Source organism: Zalophus californianus, chromosome 12, assembly GCF_009762305.2.
Source record: "Zalophus californianus isolate mZalCal1 chromosome 12, mZalCal1.pri.v2, whole genome shotgun sequence".
NCBI lineage: Eukaryota > Metazoa > Chordata > Mammalia > Carnivora > Otariidae > Zalophus > Zalophus californianus.
The window spans coordinates 78,725,794-78,749,630 of NC_045606.1; the positions used below are offsets into that span (position 1 = coordinate 78,725,794).

The 23,837-nt window shown below is 37.7% G+C and overlaps 1 protein-coding gene across 7 annotated transcripts in view; it reads right to left on the reverse strand.

Annotated features, from left to right (window-relative positions):
• Window positions 1-23,837, reverse strand: part of SLC13A1 (solute carrier family 13 member 1) — a 119,076-nt gene that overhangs the window by 39,765 nt on the left and 55,474 nt on the right. For 6 of the 7 annotated variants that reach the window (XR_003516473.2, XR_003516474.2, XR_003516472.2 and 3 more), the window contains exons 7-11: window positions 21,690-21,841; window positions 9,088-9,207; window positions 4,565-4,663; window positions 3,852-3,953; window positions 136-242 (exon numbers count right to left, since the gene is read on the reverse strand). Coding sequence is in view for 4 of the 7 variants with exons in the window: in XM_027574075.2 (XP_027429876.1) it covers window positions 136-242; window positions 3,852-3,953; window positions 4,565-4,663; window positions 9,088-9,207; window positions 21,690-21,841 (580 nt within the window). In the remaining 3 variants the exon portion in view is untranslated. The remainder of the gene's footprint in view (window positions 1-135; window positions 243-3,851; window positions 3,954-4,564; window positions 4,664-9,087; window positions 9,208-21,689; window positions 21,842-23,837) is intronic. The other variant, XM_027574076.2, reaches the window with a different exon arrangement.

The window sequence follows — 23,837 nt, forward strand, 5'->3', positions numbered from 1 at the left end:
CACACAGGGCATGCGAGGCCAGGGGCTGTGTGGGCATGTCCATTCCTTCTAAGTGCTAACTGAAACCAATGGAATTTTGTAATTTTTGCTCTTCTGTTGAAATGAATTCATTCAGAATTATAAATAATACTCAACCAATTTCTCCTGTAGGTGTAGTTTTAGTCAATCTCTTAGCTGGGATAAGAAAGAATAGAATTCCTATAAGTAAGGCAACAGTTGAATCTGTAGCAAAACCGGGGTACCTGGAAAAGGACAGATGGGCACATTAAAAACTGGCATTAAGAATTTGTACGAACTGAACAGAAGTTGACTATGCTATTGGCATACAAGTAGTAGTGATGGTACAGATTAATTTTTCTGGATAATCTGGTCTAAAATCTATGGATTTCTGACCAAATTTCCAACTGAGCCCAAAATTTCAGACCATGTGCCCATTGTTTTCATATATGTCTCCTTATTTTCAAAACCATGAATACACATACTGACACACTAGCCCAACATGGCAAATTCCTTTTTAGGTAAAGCTTAAGGATTTGGTAAACAGTTTTTTCTTTGAATTACTTCCTTTAATTACACTGGCAGAGAATTGAGGCAAAAACAATTGCTAGACTAGACAAAGCCCTGTATAATTGTTGTATAACATCCTCCTATTGGATTGTGGCAAGGAAAGGGTGTTTCTGGCATCCTCCAAAACCCTTCTGTAAATTATGAAAAGAAACTGATCTGTTTTTCTAAGATTTAACACCTGCTACTGTGATTATAGGCCCTGACCATATCATATAAATGAAATCAACCCATTTAATGCTTTGCACCCTATGAAACTCAATCAAGAATATTAATTATTAGAATGGTTTATGAGATGCTCATAAATGATCACTGTACAAATTAAGAGTGACTCAGGAACAGATGCAGTCTTAGAATCACCACGCCATTTCAGCAAGAAAGATAGGCTCCCAGAAGCCTCAACAGTTAAGAAGCACCTGGAAACCAGATATGAATGAAACAGACATAAATTATTAGAACTCAGTTTTAAGATTCAGCAATATTAACTAGTGAATCCTTGGAGTCTGAGAAGACGTATGTACACCTTAGAATTATTTTGCTCCCTTGTAACTAAGTAACGTGTACCTACTATAGAAGCTCTCTATTTCTGTGATTTACTTGAGCAGTCTAAATAATCAAGAAAATGCGTTATTTTATTCACTCTGACAACTTTATAAAGAAGTCTCTTTTCCTTAAATATAGATTTTATTTATTTCTTTGCTGAGTGAAAAGCTATCTTGGTGTAATTTATTCAACAAACTTAACCAATATTTATTATTTAATTGTTCCTTATTGCTCTTATTTGAGTTGTAATTTTTTATGGTATTTTTGCCAAATTAGGTCAGGGATCACGTAAACTGATTTTGTTTTATGAAAAGACACATTGAATTCAGCCCAGGTTCAAACAGATGGAATGAATACATTAGGTGGTAGCTATAAACCTTGATATATCATTCTAGCTTTGGAAATTCCAAATGCTTAAAATCTCTATATTACACATATATTCTACAGAATATACTTTAAATAAAATCAAGCCATAAATACTGAAGTAATTTTGTTCCAAAGACTTTTAAAACTATAATTATTTTATTATTAGTTTATTTTCATTTTATTTTCAGTTTATTATGAACAAAGATTGTCTCACTATTACAAAATATTAAGCTTACACAAATTTTATTTGCTTTGGCAACTTATGAATCAAAGTTGATCAGATTTGTATCCTCAAATCCCTTCTTCTCTCAAACCTTTGTTCCTGTTCCCATTGTTTTCTCTCAGAATTCTAGGTAACATGAGCACCTGCCTATATCAAATACACTCTGTTCTGCTGCGAACAAAATATCTCCTATATTACACTTTCCTTCTGTAAGGAACAGAAATTAGAAACTGATTATATTGAATTTCCTACTGGGATTTCTTCCTGTTTTTTATTAGCTACTGTCTGATTTCATTTGATTTTTAACACTGATGTTTAGAGAAGGCTCTCCCTACCTAAGGTAATAGGAGTGGGGTAAAAAAAATAAATAAATAAAATAAAAATAAAAAGGAAAATAATTACTTTATGTTGGTTTAGGACCTATTACAAAACTAAAAAGTAATACTCAAACTGTTAAATGATAGCTTTCTATGAATAGCTTGCTTTGAATAATTGGATGCTGCCTTTTGTTTAGACTTTTCAAAGTGGAAAGTCTTAGTTCTAAGCAAAAAGTTTATCAGCTGAAGCTGATCCTTTAAAACATGCTACCACATGATACATGTCTTTCTCTGATAGACATTGGGGAGGGTATGTGCTATGGTGAGCGCTGTGAATTGTGTAAGACTGTTGAATCACAGACCTGTACCTCGGAAACAAATAATACAATATATGTTAAAAAAAAAAAAAAAAAGAAGAAGATAGCAGGAGGGGAAGAATGAAGGGGGGGAAATCGGAGGGGGAGATAAACCATGAGAGACGATGGACTCTGAAAAACAAACTGAGGGTTCTAGAGGGGAGGGGGGTGGGGGGATGGGTTAGCCTGGTGATGGGTATTAAAGAGGGCACGCTCTGCATGGAGCTCTGGGTGTTATACATAAACAGTGAATCATGGAACACTACATCCAAAACTAATGATGTAATGTATGGTGATTAACATAACAATAAAATTTAAAAAATACAAAGAAATAGAAAAAAAATAAAATACAACAACAACAAAAAAAGAAACATGCTACCACGTCAAATTGGTGCACTTGTATGTTCACCAGAAATTTGCACACAGACTTTGCACCTTCAAAAAATGTTGACAATGCCTATATAGCCAGAAGGCCCTGATTCAAGAAGAGAGGGAATTCTTTATTCCATGTGGGCAGAATACTTTTAACCCAAACAATTTTGGTTTCTGTCCCCACAAACATGGATTCTTGCTGTGGGATGTGAGACAGGAAGTCATCATCAGAGATCTGCTCAATTTAGGAACCAGAGTACATCAGTGAAAGATGGATTAACAACACAAATTTCAAAACCAAAGTATTTATATTGATATGTAGGATGGTCCTTAATTTAGAAAATCATGCTATCGTCGTCCCCCTCACTTCATATGACTCAGCATGACTGCTGGTCTAGAAGACACTGTGAGATAAAATTAACTCGACCCAGCTGCTAACATTAGTTTGTAGAGTCAGTCTTATTACTTACTCGGGAATTCCTTATCTACAGAATAGGGGCAGGGATAGATTTATAGTGAACTCATATAAAAATGAACATAATTAGAGAAAAAAACAAGATAGTGAACTGAATCAAAAAATAAGGTGGCAAAAACCATAGCATGTGAATTCATATGAGGTTATTAACAAGGATGGAGTGGCATTTACCTCACATAATAAACATGTATATTGCACTTATGTAGGGAGAAGGGCAGCACCATTGTTAAGTGCCATTATTGGCTTCATTTTGCAGATGAAGAAACTGATTGGCAAGTGACTTGCCCAAAGTGGAAAAGCAAGGAATGAAAGCCAAGCAGTGTGGCTCCAAAGTCTAGACTCCTAAGCACCAGCGAACATGGCTTTCTGACTGCATTCCTAATTTTGTAAGGATGGGCGTGGCCTTGTCCAAAGGAGCCTGACTGTTAGTTACAGTGTATATGATTATCTTATCTGCAGTCTTACCTTAGATTTCATTCCTTACCATTTTTTTTTCCTGGAAAGATTAGAATTAAACAATCTTTCCAATGGAAAGAAAGGAAAAGAGTCCCATATAATCTTTCAGAGTTATAGGAACCACTGAGGAGAGAAACAATAAAACAGGAAGGGTTGACAGACATAACATGGATGCTTACTTGGGAAAAAGCGCAGACCAACCAGAGATAAACCCGGGATCTCGGCTAAACCACAGCAGAGCCATTACAGCAAAGAGGACCAAGGTCACAATTTCCTGATACCTGTGGGAAAATTCCAATCCTTTCGTTTATCTTCTCAGTCAGGACATTTGTAGAAACTCCCTGAGCTATTGGCAGAGTCCTTTTTTTTTTTCTTTTAAAGATTTTATTTATTTGACAGAGAGAGCACAAGCAGAAGGAGAGAGAGGGAGAAGCAGGCTCCCTGCCGAGCAAGGAGCCCGATGTGGGACTCGATCCCAGGACCCTGGGATCATGACCTGGGCCGAAGGCAGCCGCTTAACCGACCGAGCCACCCAGGCGTCCCTAGGCAGAGTAATTTTAGCAGAACACTAAACACTGTAAAAACCAGATGATTATGTGTCAACAATTTGAGAGAATCTGCAGAGTTAGAAAAGGACTTGACTCCTCTGTGGCTCTTTGGCTTCTTTTCATTCTATCTGGTAAATTTTAGTTAGACAAGAGTATGTATTTTGTCACATTAGTTATATTTACAATGGTTAGCGTGTTCAAGGCTCTTATCAAGGGTTCTAAATACACCACAGACAATTAAGTGCATGTTTAGCTTTAAACAAGTACTTGCAGAATAAGCAGTGTGTATGTGTGTGAGGATGAGTGTGTTTGCATGGATGCCTGTGTGCATGTGTGTGTCTTACCTCATTGGCCCAAGTTTTTGGTATTCTTGTTTAATCACCTCAGCACAGGCTTTTTGTTTGGCTGTTTTGGTCTTGCCACATGTGAACATCTCCTTAAAACTGAAAAGAATAATGGAGCCTGTTAAGCAAAGAATTCTCCCTTTATAGAAGAGATTTGTGTGAAAGCTTTATAAAATACTAATCTCCCTGCCAATAACAAATCTGTGTGTAATGCCTACACCTCCCCATCTCCTCCTTCAAATGTCCTCTCCCCTTCTTCCTGTTTGGCCTGGTTTGCTCAATTTTCAAGGCTTATTTTTGTTCTATATTTTTCACACATCTTCCCCTGATCTCTTCCTTTTCTAAGTCTGTTCACACCATTGGAATTTTGCCACGTGAGGCTCATCTCCAATTTAACACTTTATTATATACCTGATTGTTATAAAGTTTCATTTCTTTATTGTCTATCTTGATAGTTAATTGCTGCACATGTATAAGTTTTCCCTCGCTAGTTGGATACTGAGTTATTGGAAGGCCGTGTCATTGATGTTTGCTCTGGCACAACTGAAATTTGTAACTCTCAACACCGCCATGGACAACAGATACGTGACTTAGCAACTCCACAGTACCTTGCTCAAATCTATGAGACGGCTGGTTGTCAGATCCACAGTTTGCACAGAATACACTGGACTTAAGCCATACGCTAGGGCAGAGAAGTCACGTACACTGCTCGCGAGTGGAGTCTAAGCTGGATCTCTTCTCAGAACGAAAACCAACTCTATTACATTTTTTTCTTCAAGTTGCTCCATCCCTTATGCCCTAATAGAATCCACTAGATAGTTTTCCATCTATTGCCAATAGTAACTGCCAGTCTCTATTTCTTTTAGCTTCTGCTTTTAGTGACACCTTTCCCTTGTGACTAAATTTTCTTTCCTGAAGTCCAGGGTCTTCAAAACTTTTTTTTCCGAACTACTGCTCTAGGATTAGATTAAAAAAATTCCTCCAGGGGAATAAACAAATGAGCAAACGGCTCGATTCTTATGTTTTATCTCTTGGAATGTCTATAAATAGCTCAGTTAGATTACATTGCGTGTGGGTAGGGAAGGCATTTCTGAGTGTATATCCTAAGGAATTGAAATCTGGATCTGAACTCACTCATTCACTGCAACATTATCCACAATAGCCAAGATATGGGACCAACTCAGGTGTCCATCGACAAACAAGTGGATAAAGAAAATGTGGTAGAGAAGGAAAAGAAAAGGCGGCATATACATACAATGGAATATTATTCAGCCTTAAAGAAGCAGGAAATCCTGCCATTTGTAACAATGCAGATGGACTTGGAGGACATATGCTAAGTGAAACAAGCCAGACACAGAAAAACAAATATTGTATGATCTTACTTATATGTAGAGTCTAAAATAGTCAAACGCATGAAAGCAGAGAGTAAAACGGTTGTTTGCCAGGAAATGGAAGGAGATGGAAATGGGGATGTGTTAGTCAAAGGGTACAAAGTTTCAGTTATGAAAAATAAGTAATTTCTGGAGATCTACTGCACAAAATAAGGCCTGTGATTAACAACACTGTATTGTATACTTGAAAATTTAGAGGGTAGGTCCTATGATAAGTGTTTTTACCATAAAAGGAAAAAAAGGAAAAAAAACTCAAAAAGCAAAAGGGGGCAAGAGGAAACTTTGGGAGGTGATGGAAAAGTTTATGGCCTTCACATTGATGATGGTTCATGGGCATATATGTATCTCCAAACACATAAAGTTGTATACGTTAAATATCTATGGCTTTTGTATGCCAGTCATACCTCAATAAAAGCAGTTTTAGAAAAAGAAAGAGTTCAGGATAATGTTGTCCTATAAAATCGCTGGGCTAAACATGGATATATATGAGGGAGAAAATAGGAAGACTAAGATGGTGTGAATGTAGCTATCACACAAAGACATTTTATTTACTTATTTTTTCTGTAGCTCTGCTACTCAGACTTGTTTAAACTATTGTTGCCTTTGAAGGAACAGAGTTTTCTCAATTAAGTCATCCATCCTACACATTCAAAATCATTTTCCTGTGCACACTCCAACCACTGAACATAATTAGATGGATGTTGTTATATTTAAGATCAATGAAGTAATATTTAATTTTTATAATCTCAGCTAAATTACTGACTAGTGCCAGTCTTGAAATTTTACCCCTTGTCACAATATAAATACTAATATTATAAGAAACTGAGCCATGGACTACTTTGAGATCCTACTGTGGAATAGAAAAGTAGAATTAAAAAAAAAAAGAGGTGAGTCTCAGGGTGCTTGATAGCTCAGTCAGTTAAGCATCTGACTCTTGGGTCATGATCTCAGGATTAGGAGATCGAGCCCCGCATTGGGCTCTGTGCTGCTTGTGGAGCCTGCTGAAGATTCTCTCCCTCTCCCTCTGCACTTCCCCCAGTTCTTTCCCTCTTTCTAAAAACAAAAATAAAAACAAAAAAAGGTGAGTCTCCTTAAAAAATGTTTTCCACCTCGTAGACTGCACATGTACTTGGTCCCTTTGGTTGGGGATGATAAATAGTTAGGTTGAAAGCCATATTGGCTTTGCTACAAATAAATGAAGGTTAATGCCTTCACAAAGGAACTGATGAAGCATATGACAATGCATCATCCTCTTCATTTAAATAAGTTCAGTGGCACTGATAGATGAGCTTCTTTTCCCAAGTATGTTGGGGTCATTTATAATGGGTGAGTTAACTGTGTTAACAGCCAACACACTAATCAGAATGTATGGCGGCCTGCCAGGGGAGTGGCTGATAATTTCTGTGTGTTGATCTAAAACCTCTGGAGGTGAAGACCCTGACTGACTGAAATGGACACTGAAAAATTAGCCAGAGCATGAAGCTGTGTAATGTCTAACTGATAGCGGACAGCAACGGGACTATTTAAATATGCCACTGATCATGATTTATGGACTTTACCTAACATATGCACTTCGCAGGCTTTTCTGATCTCATACAGAACACCTTTCACTACATCTGCCCTTTATTTTCTTAATTTCTCCTTTATACATGGTGGATCATTTCAAAATAATGGCAATGGTTGCATACATTTTTTATAAAGTCATTATATATGGTGACAAAGAAAGAAACCGCTATGGGTCTGTGACCGGATGCTTCCTCCCTTAGGGTTGGGATTCCTGTCCTTTGCACCTTGCATTGCTACCTGTGCAACTGAATAGACCCCAAAGGCTTGGATTTCCAGGAAGGGGCATTTAGTACGCAGCTGGCCTCTCCCCACTGATGCCCACCTGCTGAAGTCAGTGACATTCCACACATTTGCTTCAGCAGGGGGACCATCACATGCTGCTCCCACAGTCTGGACGAATAGATCTTTTTAAAAAAATTATCAGTACCATCTTCCCACTACTAATAAAACTGTGGTGGTTCTGGAGGAAAACCAGGAAGAGGAACAGAGAGGAAAGAATACCAGTCAGCTTGGAAAATCTGGGCCCGGGCATGGAACACCACCTGATCCCAGTGCTTTGCTTTTCCAAGGAAGTACACATAGCTGACTTCAGTCTCACTAGCTTAGTAGATAACATGTTGTTTTTTTCCATAGGTCCTTGAAATTATTTAAATAAAAGCCGATAAAGATGAATTTGAATTGTTTTGTTTTTTCAGGAACAGATCCTCAGGGTTTGATTTCTAGTCATTTCCCCTTTCTTTGTGGAGTACTGTTACATGTGTTGAATATATAAAGCGGCATTTTAGATTTTGCTGTGGAGCCCTTCATAATTTTAAGTGCTGGCTGTCATTTAAGTCATTTACGTAGCTCGTAGGCACTTATGAGGCACCTGCTTCAGTCCCACCCAAGGTAAAATTTGCAAATTCTCCTTGAATACATATATTCGACATTTTTCACCTTGGACCCATATGTGCTAGAATTACAGCATTGTAAGTGATCTGACTGACTTTCCAGTTAAATTCCATCGTTTTACAGTTGAAAACACTGAGACTGAGAAAGACCACTCATTTTGTCCCTGGTCTTCTGATTCCTAATCCAACATTCTTTCCACAGGGCACGCTCTCAGGTCTTTATGTGATTTTTTCAAGGACATACCAATTTTGGTGGTAGGATGAAGCAGAAATCTTGCATGTTACAGTTTAAAGTAACTAGATAATCAGACGAAATCCCCACATACAAGCAAGAGGAGGGGCAAAACCTCTTGAAATTCCACTTTAACAAGCTGGACTGGGTCCTTCTTATAATGAGTTCCTTATGCCCTTCTGGCCGATTAATAAATTATTAGCTTAGGACTCAAAGGAGAATGAGATGGATTTGCTTTTTACAAACTCTCCTTCACAGCCAACGTTGTTTAGATGATATTCTAGCTTATCCTTAAAATACATGCTCATGTGTGGCAGTTTTCTGAGGAACAGAAGTGCCAAAACTCCATGTGCATGAAATGGATGAAAGACCCCTGGGTGAGCAGCCGAGAAGTGGGAACTGAGACACTTTTATTTATCTGATTAACATGCAATATTTACTTACTTGAATCCTAGGAAAAGCCACTGAAGCCAGATCCAGGACAATAATAGAATAATAATAGCAGCCGGGAAGGAAAGCATAAACCATGATCCAAAGTTAATGCAGTGACAGTCAGGGTAGCGCCTGTGTGAAAAGACAGGAAAGTGTTCATGGGAGTGTACAAGTGCCATCCTTTCAGATGGTCCTTGGGGAGAAGCAGCAGTTCACGTCCTTCCCGGGCTCCCAGCTAAGAAAGACGATGTGGGACCTTCTCATCATTAAGTCTAGCAGTTGGTTTTACCTCTTATCTTTTGTCCTGATTCTGCAACTGCATAATTTTTGCTACTTCCCATACAAGCAAGAGGGTATGTTATGATTTTTGTTCCCTTTGTTCAGTCTGTAAAGAAGTGCTTGGGAAAGCTAGCACAGTGCCCGACACTCACTGAATGCACCAGAAGTGGGAACGTATGGGTATGTGTGCCTTGTTAGCACTCAAAGCATCAGTATGTGAGCGGGGTGAGCGGATATGGGAGAAGATGAAAATGAATTTCACGGACCTGAATGTCTGTTACCATTTCACAATGGTAGCTGGCATCCCAGGCACTTGGGAAGGGACTCTGATCCATCCATATTGTCTCCTATGGCTGTTTTCCCTCTGTTTCCTCTGCCCTGAAGAAACTGTAACAGTCTTACCAGGCATATGCTAGCCTTTTCTTCTTAGAATTAGACATTGCTTTGGGGCTCAGTCAAATGGAATAAATCTGAACCAGATAAAAACAAAAGTTCTGTGGAAAACATGAGCTCTTCCTTTATTTCTCCTAGTTATTTTCAGCGTTTTAGCCCACATAATCACAAAACAATAACAAAAAAATGGGGGGTGGTCAGAGACAAGCACGGTTTCTTTGGTAACCTCACATTTATTTTTTCAAAATGTAGTATAAGTTTCGGGGCGCCTGGGTGGCTCAGTCAGTTAAGCATCTGACTTCGGCTTAGGTCATGATCCCAGGGTCCTGGGATCGAGCCCCACGTTGGGCTCCCTGCTCTGCAGGAAGCCTGCTTCTCCCTCTCCCACTCCCCCTGCTTGTGTTGCCTCTCTCGCTGTGTCTCTCTCTGTCAAATAAATAAATAAAATCTTTAAAACAAAACAAAACAAAAACCAAAATGTAGTATATGTTTCAAATAAATTCTCATACAGTTATCTATTTTATGACAGAAGAGGGGAAAACAGGAAATTTGAGAAACAATTGTCCTTGATTTTTTCCTTGACACAATGACACAAAGATGTAGCTGGAACTTTGAAAAGTACAGAAATTAAACAGAAGCAATAAAAACACCATTAACATATTTTAATTACCTTTGAAATTACAAAATATAAAGCAATTTATAGAAATGATAGCTTTTTAAATTCTTGTTATAGTTGAATCATACTTTGTATTTTTCCATTTAAAAAAGTCATGTAAATAAACGAAATGTCTCATGCTACATGCATCAACATAAGCTTTATTTTTGTACTTTATAAATTATTTCTTCTTCTATTTTAGGATGGTTGCTAAGTAATGCAAAAACTTAAAAAAATAATGGGCTTTTAAAACTCTAGATTTCTAATGTTTTCTACAATTTCCTTGAGGTTATAAGAAGTTGTTGTGGATACTAGAGTTATCATTAGCAAGTTGAGGATGATTATTATCTAACACAAAAAGATCCAAAGCTTAGCTTACATATTATGCAATTAGAAATGACAAATGATGAATAAGACGTGCTTGGGAATACAGAGAATTGATGAATGGAAAAATGCTTTATCATGTCCATGAGCTTCTATTAAGAATTGCTCACTTAAAAAAAATGTTTGTTGTCTTCAGTTGGAAAATGTAATAAGGAGGAAATGCTTAAGCTTATTTCCCATCAATTTATTGACTTGAATTACAGGTTGATGCCCTACGTTACTTTGTTCAGCCTAAAGGCATTTAGAAATGTTACTAGAGGCAGGGTCCAAATGGTACGCTAAACCCAATTTCAGTTTTCACCATCTATGGCTTATACCTTGAAATCAGGCTGTGCTGTTCTCCCCACCTAATCCTGTAAAATTTGTTTAACTGAAGAGGGGTTTCTTAGAATTTTTGCCTGGAAGGATAGTTCATTTAGAAAAATGAAAGGCTGAAAAAGCTAAATTCTGTTTTGTTTTTGTTTCTTTCATTAGTAAGGAAGTGAACACACAGGACAGTGGCCTCCATGATCATAACCTTTATACTTAGATCTGCAGTGCCTATTTCAAATGATAATGGAATGAATGGCATACTGTGAGGTATTAGTTTCACTGTTTTTTTTCCCCCCACTTCCTAATACCCTGTATAAGTGAAGTTACTGCAAGTATCTGCCTAAAGTAAATATAGAATTCTTCCATCAGGAACTATGTTGAATCCAATTAATTCTGATAGAATCTTTTCTTTCACCCAACAGTATATTTTTGGGTGTCTACCATGTATCAGGCACTCTTCTGGATATTGGAGATACAGTGGTGAATTAGATGGATGTAGTCCAGGTTTTCATAAAGTTTACATTTAAATGAGGAGCACAGGCAGTAAATAGGTAAGCACAAAAAGAATCAGAAAATATAACCAAATAACATAATAGAAAGTTACTAGGGGGGAGAAATTTTACATAGTGTGGTTAAAGAGGGTAATATTTGAAATGAGATCTAAATGGCAAGAAAGAGCCAGTCATGGAAATAACTGGGAAACAGCATTCCAGACAGAGGAAATAGCAAGTACAAAGGCCCTGGGGTAGGAATAAGTGTAGAATGTTTGAGGATCAGAAGGCCAGTGTGGTCGTGGATGGTGAGCTAAAGTTAGTGACATGAAATAAAGTCTAAGAAGTAGCCAGTAGGGGTCAGATAATATAAACACTTGTAGGCCATCAGAAGGAATTTGAATTTTAGTACAAATGCAATTAAGAGTAATTGGAACATAGGAAATAAGTTAGTGACATGATCTAATTTAAAGTCTATGTAAATTTGTGATTTACATAAAACATACTGGTTAGATGGATCCTTAGGATTGAAGGCAACAAGAGTGGAAGCCAAGGGGTGATAGGCAGAATTCCAAGATGACCCCCTAGATTTCTGCCCCTGGTTTACATTTCTTGTATAATCCTCTCTCCTTCTGTGTGGGTAGAATTTGTGAATATGGCGAGATTTCACTCCTGTGATTAGGTTCTTTTATGGAAAAAGTGAAGGGATTTTGCAGCGGTAACCAAGGTCCCCATTAATAGACTCTGAGTTACACAAAAGGGCGACTTGGGTGGGTCTGACCTAATCAGGTGAACCCTTAAGAGGCAGCCTTTCCTGCTGGCCTAAAGAAGTGAGCTTTCATGTAGCCAGAGGAAGGGGCGACATGGCAAGGATCTAGGCATAGCCTCTAGAAGCTGAGGGTGACCCCCTGCCAAATAAATGAGCAATAAAACAGGCACCTTGGTAATTCAAACACAGGGAACTGAATTCAACAACCTGAATGATCTTGGAATAGGGCACTGACTGTGGAAATTCAAGGCCCAGCTGCCACCTTGATTTCAGCCTGGTGAGATCCTGAGCAAGGGACTCAGATAACCTGGGCCTAGAAATCCTGAAATCCTGAGGTCATAAATTCATGCTGTTTTAAGCCACTAAGTTAATGGTAATTTGTAAAACAGTAATATAAAACAAACACACAAGGAGATTTATTAGAAGACAAAAGAAGTTTGGCAGAGGAATATGGTAGAATAGAGTAGGAAGTAGAGTAGATTTTAGCTGAAGTCAGACTGGTAGCAGTAAAGATGAAGAGAAGGCCATTGATTTTAAATCTTTTTGGCACAAAATGTGGAGAAATGGGGAACAAGTGCCGTTTATTGAAATGAAGTCGGAGGGAAGAACAGGTTGGCAGACCAGTAGGGGAGTGGTGGGTCAAAAACACTGCAAGGGGCATGTTAATTTGAGATGTCCCTTAGGTTTCCAAGTGGTCACATTGGACGGGCAGTTAAATAAGTGAGTTTGGAACTGAGAGCAGAGGGCAGGTTAGAGACATAAAATAGGTAGTTACCAATATTTGGTGATATAAACCACAGAAATGGGTGTGAAATTTTCAGGAGAAAATGGAGGTAAGAGGAACAGGGAGTGTACTCTGGGGCATCTAAGTTTTAGAGGTCAGGCAGAGGTTTAGGAATGAGCAGATGAGCTAAGCACATTTAATGCTAACACAAATCCTGTGAGGAAAGCATTATATTTCCATTTTACACAGGAAGACACTAAGTTTCAGAAGGTTAAATGGATTGTTCAAGGTCACAGATTGTACAGTCAAGCAGAATTTTTACCCCAGAAGGAGTGTTTAAAATACAACGTCTTTTCATTAAAGCCCAGTGCCCTCAACTCCGGTCCCCAAGTGAAAATACAAAGTTCAATGTATATTGCAAAATATCCATAAGCCAGGGTACAAACTTGATGTCGCAAGGACATTTTAGAACACTACAGAAATGATTTTGCCGTGACAGAGACATGCTTTGGCCTGAAGCATGTGTGCCCATCATTACTGAAGCTCAGGAAGATAGTCTTGTTACAGTTTTTATGCCCAATCCCAGAATGATGATGGCATTGATACTAAGGAAAACACAGAAGTCACCTTAAAAGAGTGGATTTAGTTGTGGAAATTTACAGCCTTGAAACCAATTTTGGCCCTTAGAGCACTATAAGCTGTGTCCACACGGATTATAGCCCTCTTGATTAATGACTGCTTTGATTATTTCTGAGTCAAAGCCACTTTTCAGTTTTGTATTTGTGTATTTGCAAACGTTTCTTTTCAAATATTAACTACTTGTTATTCATGAGCCAAGCTGATATTTCTAATAGCAATAGCAAAACTAGAATCAGCAGCAAAAATAGCTAGCATTACTGACAAGTTCCTATGTGCCAGGCCCTCTTGCTAAGAGCCACGCGTGCATTATCCCATTTAATCTTCACAATAATACATTCTAGTATCACCCCATTTGGTAGATGAAGGAACTGATGTTCACAGAAGTTAAGGTAATATATGGCAGGACTGAAATTTGAGCCAATGTCTGAGTCCAAACTCGGCAGTACGCAAATTTCTTCTATAGTATTTGCCAGAGAAATTATTTCTGAGAAATAGAACTGCTCATCTCTCCAGAGGAAAATCGTGGTAACTTTTGAAGGTAGCTATTGCTAGGTAACTGGTTTACCTTCTCCCTTTGTAACTAGCCAAGAAGAAAGGTTAGGATGTTGGGCTTTGAATGTAGTGTACCTATAAACATATTTTACCATTTCTTAATTTGTGAATCTAGAGTAGTTATAATTTAACACATAATTAGTAACAGTGACTGTGCTAATTATTGATAATAAAACTTCCTTCCATGCTCTTTGTATACCCACATATTTCACAGCTGACACCCACAAGCTGAATAATATACTTTGATAATTAGCAAGTTATGAAATATTACTTGTGATAATCTTCCACTTTCATTTGGTAGATTTGTTTTTTGCGTTTAACTAATAGCTATTCTGTTAAATAATATTGATGCACCAAAACTACTCTGCTATGAAAGCAGTAATTGTCTCTAATAACATTTCCCTTAATAGCATAATTTTAATGTCAAAAGATTATTTATTTATTTAGATGATTCCCAAGAACAATAAGCACTTCATTTATGTCTTGGTACAGTTCATCTCAGCCAATGTTTATTGATCATCTACCTGTGCCCCTGGTGTGCTAAAAGAATTAGACAATGATTCATGCAGACTCTATAAGATTGCAAATCATCAGGGGTGACGGCCTGCATGAGTGTGGATGAGACAAATTTATAGAAATGTGAATATAGTTTACAATAAGAGGAGATGGGAATGGTGGTGTAGGAGTAACTGAACAGAGTTTCAGATGAAACAGCATCTGCACAAGTACAGAAAGAAGTTGACAGAGTTGGCAGGTCTTTCAAGAACCAGAGTAGGAAGAAATGGGTTAATTGCAGGGTGGTATTTATTAACAATATTGTCAGGAAAGGAGGAGATGGTGTGATGACTATCATCAGTGGAGCAGAATGGAATAAGGGTCAGGTAGAGAGCACTGATCAAGCAGGATTTACCTAATGGAGGAGCCAATAAAAATCTAACAAACCTGTAAGGTTGTAACAGGATGTGGGTAGAACAAAAAATATTTCCAGAATGTCCTATTCTAAGGATTAGTTAAGGCTAATGATCAATTAATCACAGATAAATCAGAATTTAGGTACCCCTGGTGCTAGATTCAAAGACCAAGAATGTGAGAAATCTCGTACTTTATAGTTCAGTTAGATAATTAGCTCCATCTTTTAGTATTATTCTGAAAATCGCCTTCCAAACTATATATCAGCTCATGACAACAAGGGGATGGTTCAGTCTAACTAGCCACACTCTTAGCTTTGCAACTATTTCAAATGACATTTGGTATGTTTGCATGCTTACATTTTATAAAAAGAAAATGCAACTCATGAATGTGAATACTGATGTAGTCCTTCTTGCTACTGGCAGCAAACTCGCTTTTTAAGAATTTTGCCAAATTGGCGCCCTCACATACGGTCTGTGAGACAGAGAGGCTGTCGGGTGTAAAGAGCACTGGGACTCAGGCCATCTGCCTTCACCTGGCAGGTCCTCCACTGACAAATGATCATCGCTTAAAGTGTCTGAGCCTTGGGGCACCTAGTTGGTACAGTGACCGACTCTTGGTTTGGGCTCAGACCATGATCTCACGCTCATGGGATGGAGCCCCAAGTTGGGCTCCATGCTCAGTGCAGAATCTGCTTCAGATTCTCTCTCCCTCTCCCCCTGCCCTTTCCGCTTGTCCCTCTCTCTCTCTAAAATAAATAAATAAATAAATCTTTAAAGTCTCTGAGCCTCAGTTTCCTCCTCTGTGAAACGAGGGAATTGTATACATGATCTGAAATTTCTCCGTCTTCACTTTTTCTCTACTTGCTCCTCGTTATTACTCAGGACGACATGTCCTTCTTTTCCAAGACTAACATTTCTACTCCTATTTCTAATTTCATTCCGCTTCTACCTGACACCTAGCCAATCAATATTCTTCTCTTTCTTTTTCAAAACTTCACACATCTCTTTTACAGTTTCCTTCCCGAGTGTACAACAAACCTGACATCTTCCTTGTTCCGAGAGAACCCTCTGCCTCTGGTCGCACCATGCTTGTTCTTTTCTTCTTTGCTTTGTCAAACTTGAAAGAATCACTTAAATTAGCTGCTTTCCCCTTCCCGCTACGACTCACATCTTAACTCTCTGCAGTCTTAAGTCCTGCCCTGTCTCGCACGTGTCTTGTTGGAGGGCACTGATAAGGGCCAAGCCTTTTCTTAGCCATCATCCTCCTTGACCTTCCTGCCCCACTGCTTATCCCTGACTAATCCTCCATTTTGAAAATGGTCTTATTTGGCTTTCAAAACACCACATGCTCCTGGTTCTCCACCTACTTGGATGAACTTTTCTCATCTTCTTTCTTGTCAGTATTTCCCACGGGTCTATCCATGTTTTGAGTCTTTTAACTTTTTTCTCCCTATGTGACCATTTCTACATTCAAGATGCTAATTTCTTTTTTTTTTTTAAAGATTTTATTTATTTATTCATGAGAGACAGAGAGAGAGAGAGAGAGAGGCAGAGGGAGAAGCAGGCTCCCAAGGAGCAGGGAGCCCGATGCGGGACTCGATCCCAGGACACTGGGATCACTACCTGAGCCGAAGGCAGATGCTTAACCATCTGAGCCAGCCAGGCGCCCTCAAGATGCTAATTTCTGTGTTTATATGTATATAGCCCTCAAATTTTTAACTACAACAATGCATTTGTAAATGTCTACTGAAAATCTTGTGGGTAGGCTCTTAGAAGGCCATTTTAATATATCTAAAATCAAATTTGTTAATTTCGCCAGTGAACCTAGAAGTTCATGGCATCACTATCTATCTAGCCATATTGGCAAAATTTCCCAGACTTGCCCTAACCTCTCATTGCCTTTAAATACCCACACCTAATTGCTCACCACTTTCTGCCTGTACAGTGTCTTGAGTCTAAATCCTATCACTTCATAACTAGCTTAGTTCTGCCCCTTATAATCTGTCAGCACTTTGGTAACAGACTCCTAATTGGTCTCCTGTCCCCAGACTCTTAGAATGGCAATCAATCTGCACAGTGGTATTCTAAACAGTAAGAAAAAGAAAAGAAAAGAAAATCCACAGACTATTTTACTGCCTCCCTAAAAAATAATTACAAACTTTTTGTGTTTTGATTTTATGAATTATTTTCACTCATTTTCTCCATAAGTACAGTGTTTACCGCTTTTAAATTGGGCCATATTGTACAGACAAGTTTTCTCTAGTGATCAAGGGGTGCTACACACAGCTACAGTCCTCTTTTAGGATGTGTTCAATAATGGTTCTAGACGGTAATCTTTTAGGGAGACAGACTTAGGGTTTGAATGACCATGGTTTGGACCTCAGTCTGCTAGGCTGAACATCAACTTTCTCAACTCTAATGGTAATAACCAACATTTACTGAGCATATGCTCTGCGCTAGATATTTTTTAAAGTACTATTTATTTTTTTGTAAAACTTTAAACAACTCTCTAAGAGAGAAACCTTATTATTATTCCATTTTCTTTCAAGGTAACAATCCTAAAGAGAGTAAGTAATCTTTTTTTTTTAAAGTAAGCAAAAAAATTTTTTTTTTACTTTTGGAAATATATTATTATATAATACACAAAGAGATATAGTATTAATGAATAATCAAAAATTCACATCTAAATTAGAAATAATATACACTGAAATACAACATACATTATGTGCTTCAATATGTAATTCTACCAAACTACAATGAAAATAGGCTATTCCTCTGTTAAGAGTGTTTTATAGACTGTGACAACACTGGGACATATTTCTTATAAATTATTTTGAAGGATAAATTATAATACATTTAGAGTTTCACAACACTTTTTCTAAGAAAAATTAGCTCTTCGTACAGCTGAGTTTCCTGTCTGAATTTAACTTTAAAGTTAATGCAATGGCATTTTAATGTTTCCTATAACATTTTCTGTAACTTGTGGAGGTCATGCAAGAAACCAAAAGTGCCTTCATGAAATAATGCAAAACACCTGTTTATGCATTGTGAGAGTAAGTAATCTAAGATCATCTAGTTTGTAAATGGAAAAGATGGGATTTCAACACAGGCATTTAAGCCCAGAGCCTATGCTTTACTCACCTTTATATGCCACCTTCACGGCAAGAATATGTGTGCACTAAAATGTATTTAAAATTTCCGGTGATGGGTATTAAGGAGGGCACGTACTGCATGGATCATCGGGTGTTATACGAAAACAATGAATATGGAACACTACATCAAAAACTAATGATGTAATGTAAGGTGACTAACATGACACAATAAAATAAAATTAAATTAAAAAAAAGAGTTCAATACATATCACCTTACTTCTCTCCTACCTGTCAAAAACCAAATGTTATTTTGTTTAAAAATTTTTAATGATTTTCACATATGTATATTTTGTCTAGAAAACCAGATAGAATCTCAAAGCTTCCTGGCAAGTTTTATTTTTTGCATTCTCCAAAAGAATTCAAAACAGTGCCGTGCACATCATCAGTCCTCAACAAATGTTTGTTGACTGACTGAGTGAATGGGTGTTTGTTTTTATTTGCACCGAATAAAATTTAGCTTTCTCAGAATTCACTGTTCTTACATTCTTTGTGCAAAAAAGAGAACAAAAGACATTATAAATACATATATATACACATATAAATATATTTATATCTGTACATGATTGATAGGTGGATAGAAGGATAAACAAAGGTTTTGAAATGTGTTATTCATTCTCTTCTTCCCACCATTTGTTTGTAAGATAGCAACTTTCTCTAGATGTCAATGGTGCGAAATCCTTGATTCTTAGGATTCACATACCCATGGAGCTGGGCAAGATCCAAAATAAAATTATACAAAATGACTGTTGATATTGCTTTAGAAAAGATGGCAAGCAGTGTCAAGAGGAAAAGGTGGCGTTATTGTAGAATATTTGAAAATAAAGAGCAATTTCTCTGCAGCTCCAAACAGCTGGACAAAGAATATATAAATCTTTTTTTTTCCCCTGTAGTTTTAAGTTTTTGGTACTTTTTCCAATGAAATTGAATGCATTTCATTCCATTGTTGCTTTGAGATGCTGTTGTGTTTTTAGGGCCAATATTTAAGAAAAAGTGAGTTAAATATCTGGCTTGTTTAATAACATCAATTATATTTTTTCACATAAGGTTGTTTTCCCCCTCTATTCTAGTATTTTCTATCAAGAAGGGATACTTTGAGGTTCTTTCTGTTTGTGTATAGGAAAAGCAAATGTTTCCTAATGTTAAAGCAAACTTTTGAAGAAAAGACTTTACCAAATTTCAAAGTATATGTTAAGCATTTTCTAAATTTAAAGAATATTTGGCCAATTTTCCATGATTAGGAGAATTAGAAGAAAGGATAATTAGGGAAAATAGTTACTAAAACACTTTGCCTAAAGTGCTACAATGCTCCCAATCTGTCACTGCAAATGCATTACTGCATCCAAAGAGTCAAGGGAACAGTTAAATAAAAGAAAGAAAATTTGGTTGATGCATTGTACAAGACTGCAGACTAAGGACAAACTCAGTAGGATTACTTTAACAACATCAACCTCATGGGAATGGTGGAAGCCAGAAGTCCTCTAACACCAAGAATAAAACAATAAAATTTTGGTATAAATTTTAGAAAAAGATTTACCGAGAAGACCAAAATGTGGAATCTCTTTCCTTGGGGAATTCATGAAAAAGGATAGAAGTCTAGCTTTTACAAAGAGGTCAGGTACATTTCCTGTCTTGAATTAGGTGATACATTAGATACATTCTTTCTGACACAGTGAATTTCAGAAATCTCCCACTTATAAACCAGATGCCTTTTTTTTTTTTTTAAAGATTTTGTTTATTTATATGACAGAGAGAGACACAGCGAAAGAGGGAACACAAGCAGGGGGAGTGGGAGAGGGAGAAGCAGGCTTCCCGCGGAGCAGGGAGCCCGATGCGGGGCTCGATCCCAGGACCCTGGGATCACGGCCGGAGCCGAAGGCAGACACTTAACTACTGAGCCACCCAGGTGCTCCCAGATGCCTTTTTTTTTTTTTTTCAAGATTTTATTTATTTATTTGAGAAGGAGAGAATGAGAGATAGAAAGCACGAGAGGGAAGAGGGTCAGAGGGAGAAGCAGACTCCCTGCTGAGCAGGGAGCCCGATGCGGGACTCGATCCCGGGACTCCAGGATCATGACCTGAGCCAAAGTCAGTCGCTTAACCAACTGAGCCACCCAGGCGCCCCACCCCCCAGATGACTTTTTAAGGTTCTTTTCTAAGTTGGCTGTTGGAGAATACAGGATGGATGTGTAATCATAGAAATAATCAATAAACATGGTGGTCTGTGTTAGATTGTCCTAAACTGTTATACCACTCACTGTTCTTTGCACACAGTTCTTGTTCTTTTTAGAATGGAGTGTGACATTTTTTGAGTGAGACATTTCTTGGAAAAGCTATGCATGCATAACATTTTGTAAATAATTTCAGAAAGTTCATAAAATCTGTGAATCTGCTTTGAAGAATGTAGTTTTCCTGATTCTGAACCCTAATTTTTCTGTGAAAAGACGTAAATCCTGTTCCAGGGCATCCTTAATGCTGTCCACCCTGCTGGAACTCTGACAACAATCTGTCCTATTAGTACTTGAAAATACATCTCAGGTGTAGAATCAGTTTGAGCCCTCACGTAAAAACATAGACTTTCAAAATATTGTTTCAATAGTTCTTACAAGAGCTCTCATAAATAGTGTCAAATATTTTTACATAGTTTACTTCATTTAATTCTCACAATAATCATCTGAACTGTGATCATTTTAGATATGCAAAATTTAAGTCTTGGGAGAGTAATGTACTTTTTATTGTTCAAATTCACAAAGTAAGTGTCTGAAAATTATGGAATTTTTAACCCAAGTTATCTGACTCTACGCACAGATTCCGCATGTTCTCCAATGGATTAACATCACAGTTGCAAACTTATATTTAGAGTCATATATCTTTCTTAGAATATTACTGCCATTTCTTGCAATTGCCCAATCCTTCAAATCTTTTTGAATTCTAGGCAGACTTCTGTCATTAGCACCTTTGTGCACCACTCATCTTTTAAGTTCAAATGCTAGTTTCCAAACCCTACATAGGTTTTCCTATGAAAATAATCCCTATTCACTTTAGTTAACTATCGTTTGCAGTATTATTTGTAATGAGATATGTTTTCCCCATTTTATCAGAATGGTCAGCCAGGAGTTACCTCTTCTGAGCTGACTTGGGGAATCTTTAGGCACCTGTTAATTCACTATGTCCTCCATATTTAACTTCTAGTAGAAGGGAAGGTCTCTAGACCTATAGATGTCCTGATGAAAAACAAAGGAGAATTAACTCAGTATAGCAATTTCCGTTCCTGAATTTTCTGAATCAGTTAAGAATAACCCTTGTAAGTCACGTGCTGCCTATTTATTAAATCAATGATCCAATAACTTTACTTACATATTGAAATGCTCAGCGAAGATCAAGTTGGTAGAAGTGCCGGTGATGGTTGTCAGTCCACCAATGGTAGAAGAGTAAGCAATACACAAGCACATAAGTTTACACATCATGTGGTCCCTCTCTGTTCGATACTTGGTTCCCGTGCCTGAGTTCTGTTCAACAAGAAAAAAGTTTACACATCATGTGGTCCTTTGCTTGATATTTGGCTTCTGTGCCACCAACATTTAATCATTTTCAAGTCATCTTTACAAAAGGAAAAAAGGCAGCCTTCTTTACCTTCTTCTCAATTAAACTACTGCCCTACCTCACTGCCATTTTCACAGCCAAACTACTTAAAAGAGTTGTCTACATTCACTGACTCCAATCCTTTAACCACTCCAACCTGACTTGTGTCCCTTCACTCCACCCCAGCTGCACTTGCTATGATTATCAATAACCTGTGTATTACTAAACCCAACAGATACTTTTTAGTCTCAGTTTTGTAGACCTCTTGACAGTACCCAAAAGAGTTAATCACTTGTTCCTGCTGGAAAACTCTTCTTGCGGGTTCTGTGATATCTCATTCTTGTAGTTTTTCTCCTACATCTCTGCTTGTTTCTCTATCTCCCTTGCCAATTCATTTTCCTTTATCCTTCCTTAAAACTGGAATTTCTTGAAACTTTGTCAAGGGCACCTGTCTCTTTTCACTGTAACATTTATCCTTAGGAAATCTCATGTGATTGCTGGGCTGATTGAAGAGATGATGCTGTAGTAAGGGGTAAAGACTGAAGACCAGAGAGACAGTAGTGAAGGTCAATGGGCAGAAAAAGAGCTCTTAAGAAAGGCTGAGATGAACCATTAATTGAGCCAACTATTAGTACAGAAACTACAAAAACAAGGGAAGGGAGCATCCTCAGCAGATTAGCCTTTTGCCTAAGACAGTGGTTTCAACCTGAGACCAAGGGATTTGACCCTGGCCCAAAAGGAATTTGGAATAGAAAGCTACGAGCATGTGTTTGCAGATATCAGGACAACAAAGTAAGCACTACATTTCTCAGAGGTGGAGGAGGAATTTGGTGTGTATGTGTGGTGCACTTTCTCTTAAGAGTTTAGGAGAGAAAAAAAAGATTCCTATGCAAAGAAGGGAGGAAAAGCAAAGCATGTAGAGGGGTGAAGCTGGAGACAGTCGGGGATGACACGGCCAGAGGGAACGTCCCATGCTGAGGTGACTGAAGGACATTGCCATGGACACACTGAATGGGAAAGTGCTTGTTTTATAATGTTTCACGATGGGGGACTTATGTGAAATTAAATACACAGAATGATGAAATTTTTATAATAAAAATATATCTACACACACATAGTGCCCAGGAATATACTAAAATGAAATATGTCAAAATATTAACAATGGGATTGGGGCTTTTGTCTTCTTGATACTTTTTGTATCTTCCACAATCATAAAAAAGTTTTTCCAATATATAAAAGAATTGTGGACTCTTAGTGCAGGCAAGTATTTAGAAATTAATGTGGAACAAAGACCTCATTTTTCAGAAGACCAAAATGAGTCTCAAATGTGACCTAGCTGGTCACTGTAGAGCTGAAACCAGAATCCATGTATCTGAGTTTCCAGTCAGTGGTTACCTTTGTACCATTTTACCTTCCAGAACACTTTTTATTTATGTGTTTTTAAGCCTACATCTAAGACTTTACACTTGATTACATTTCATACTGCTTTTAACACAGCAATTATAACCTATTGTTTTTATTCAATCCCAATGCTATGCTTGTTATTTCACACAAATACATGACATCTAAGACCTTGTGCATATGCCTTCCACAAATTCTTCCAAGTGACCGATGAATTTTGCTTAGGACATGATCAAAAGCAGAATCCCATGACATCATCACACTGGTGGTGCTCAAGGGATTTCAGAAGAGAAATCTTGCAGATCCAGATATAACTCACTATCGCCACCTGGTGGCTGTGACTGCAGATTCCAGGGGCATATTGAACATTACCAATCTTGGTTACTAAAAATGCATACATGAACCAGCATGAACTAAACCAGTGGTCTCCAATTATGTACAAAATAATTCACTGGGGTGAGAGTGGTATGAAAATGTCAGGGATTCTATTTATATTTAAATAATTATGCAAGGCTAATTGTA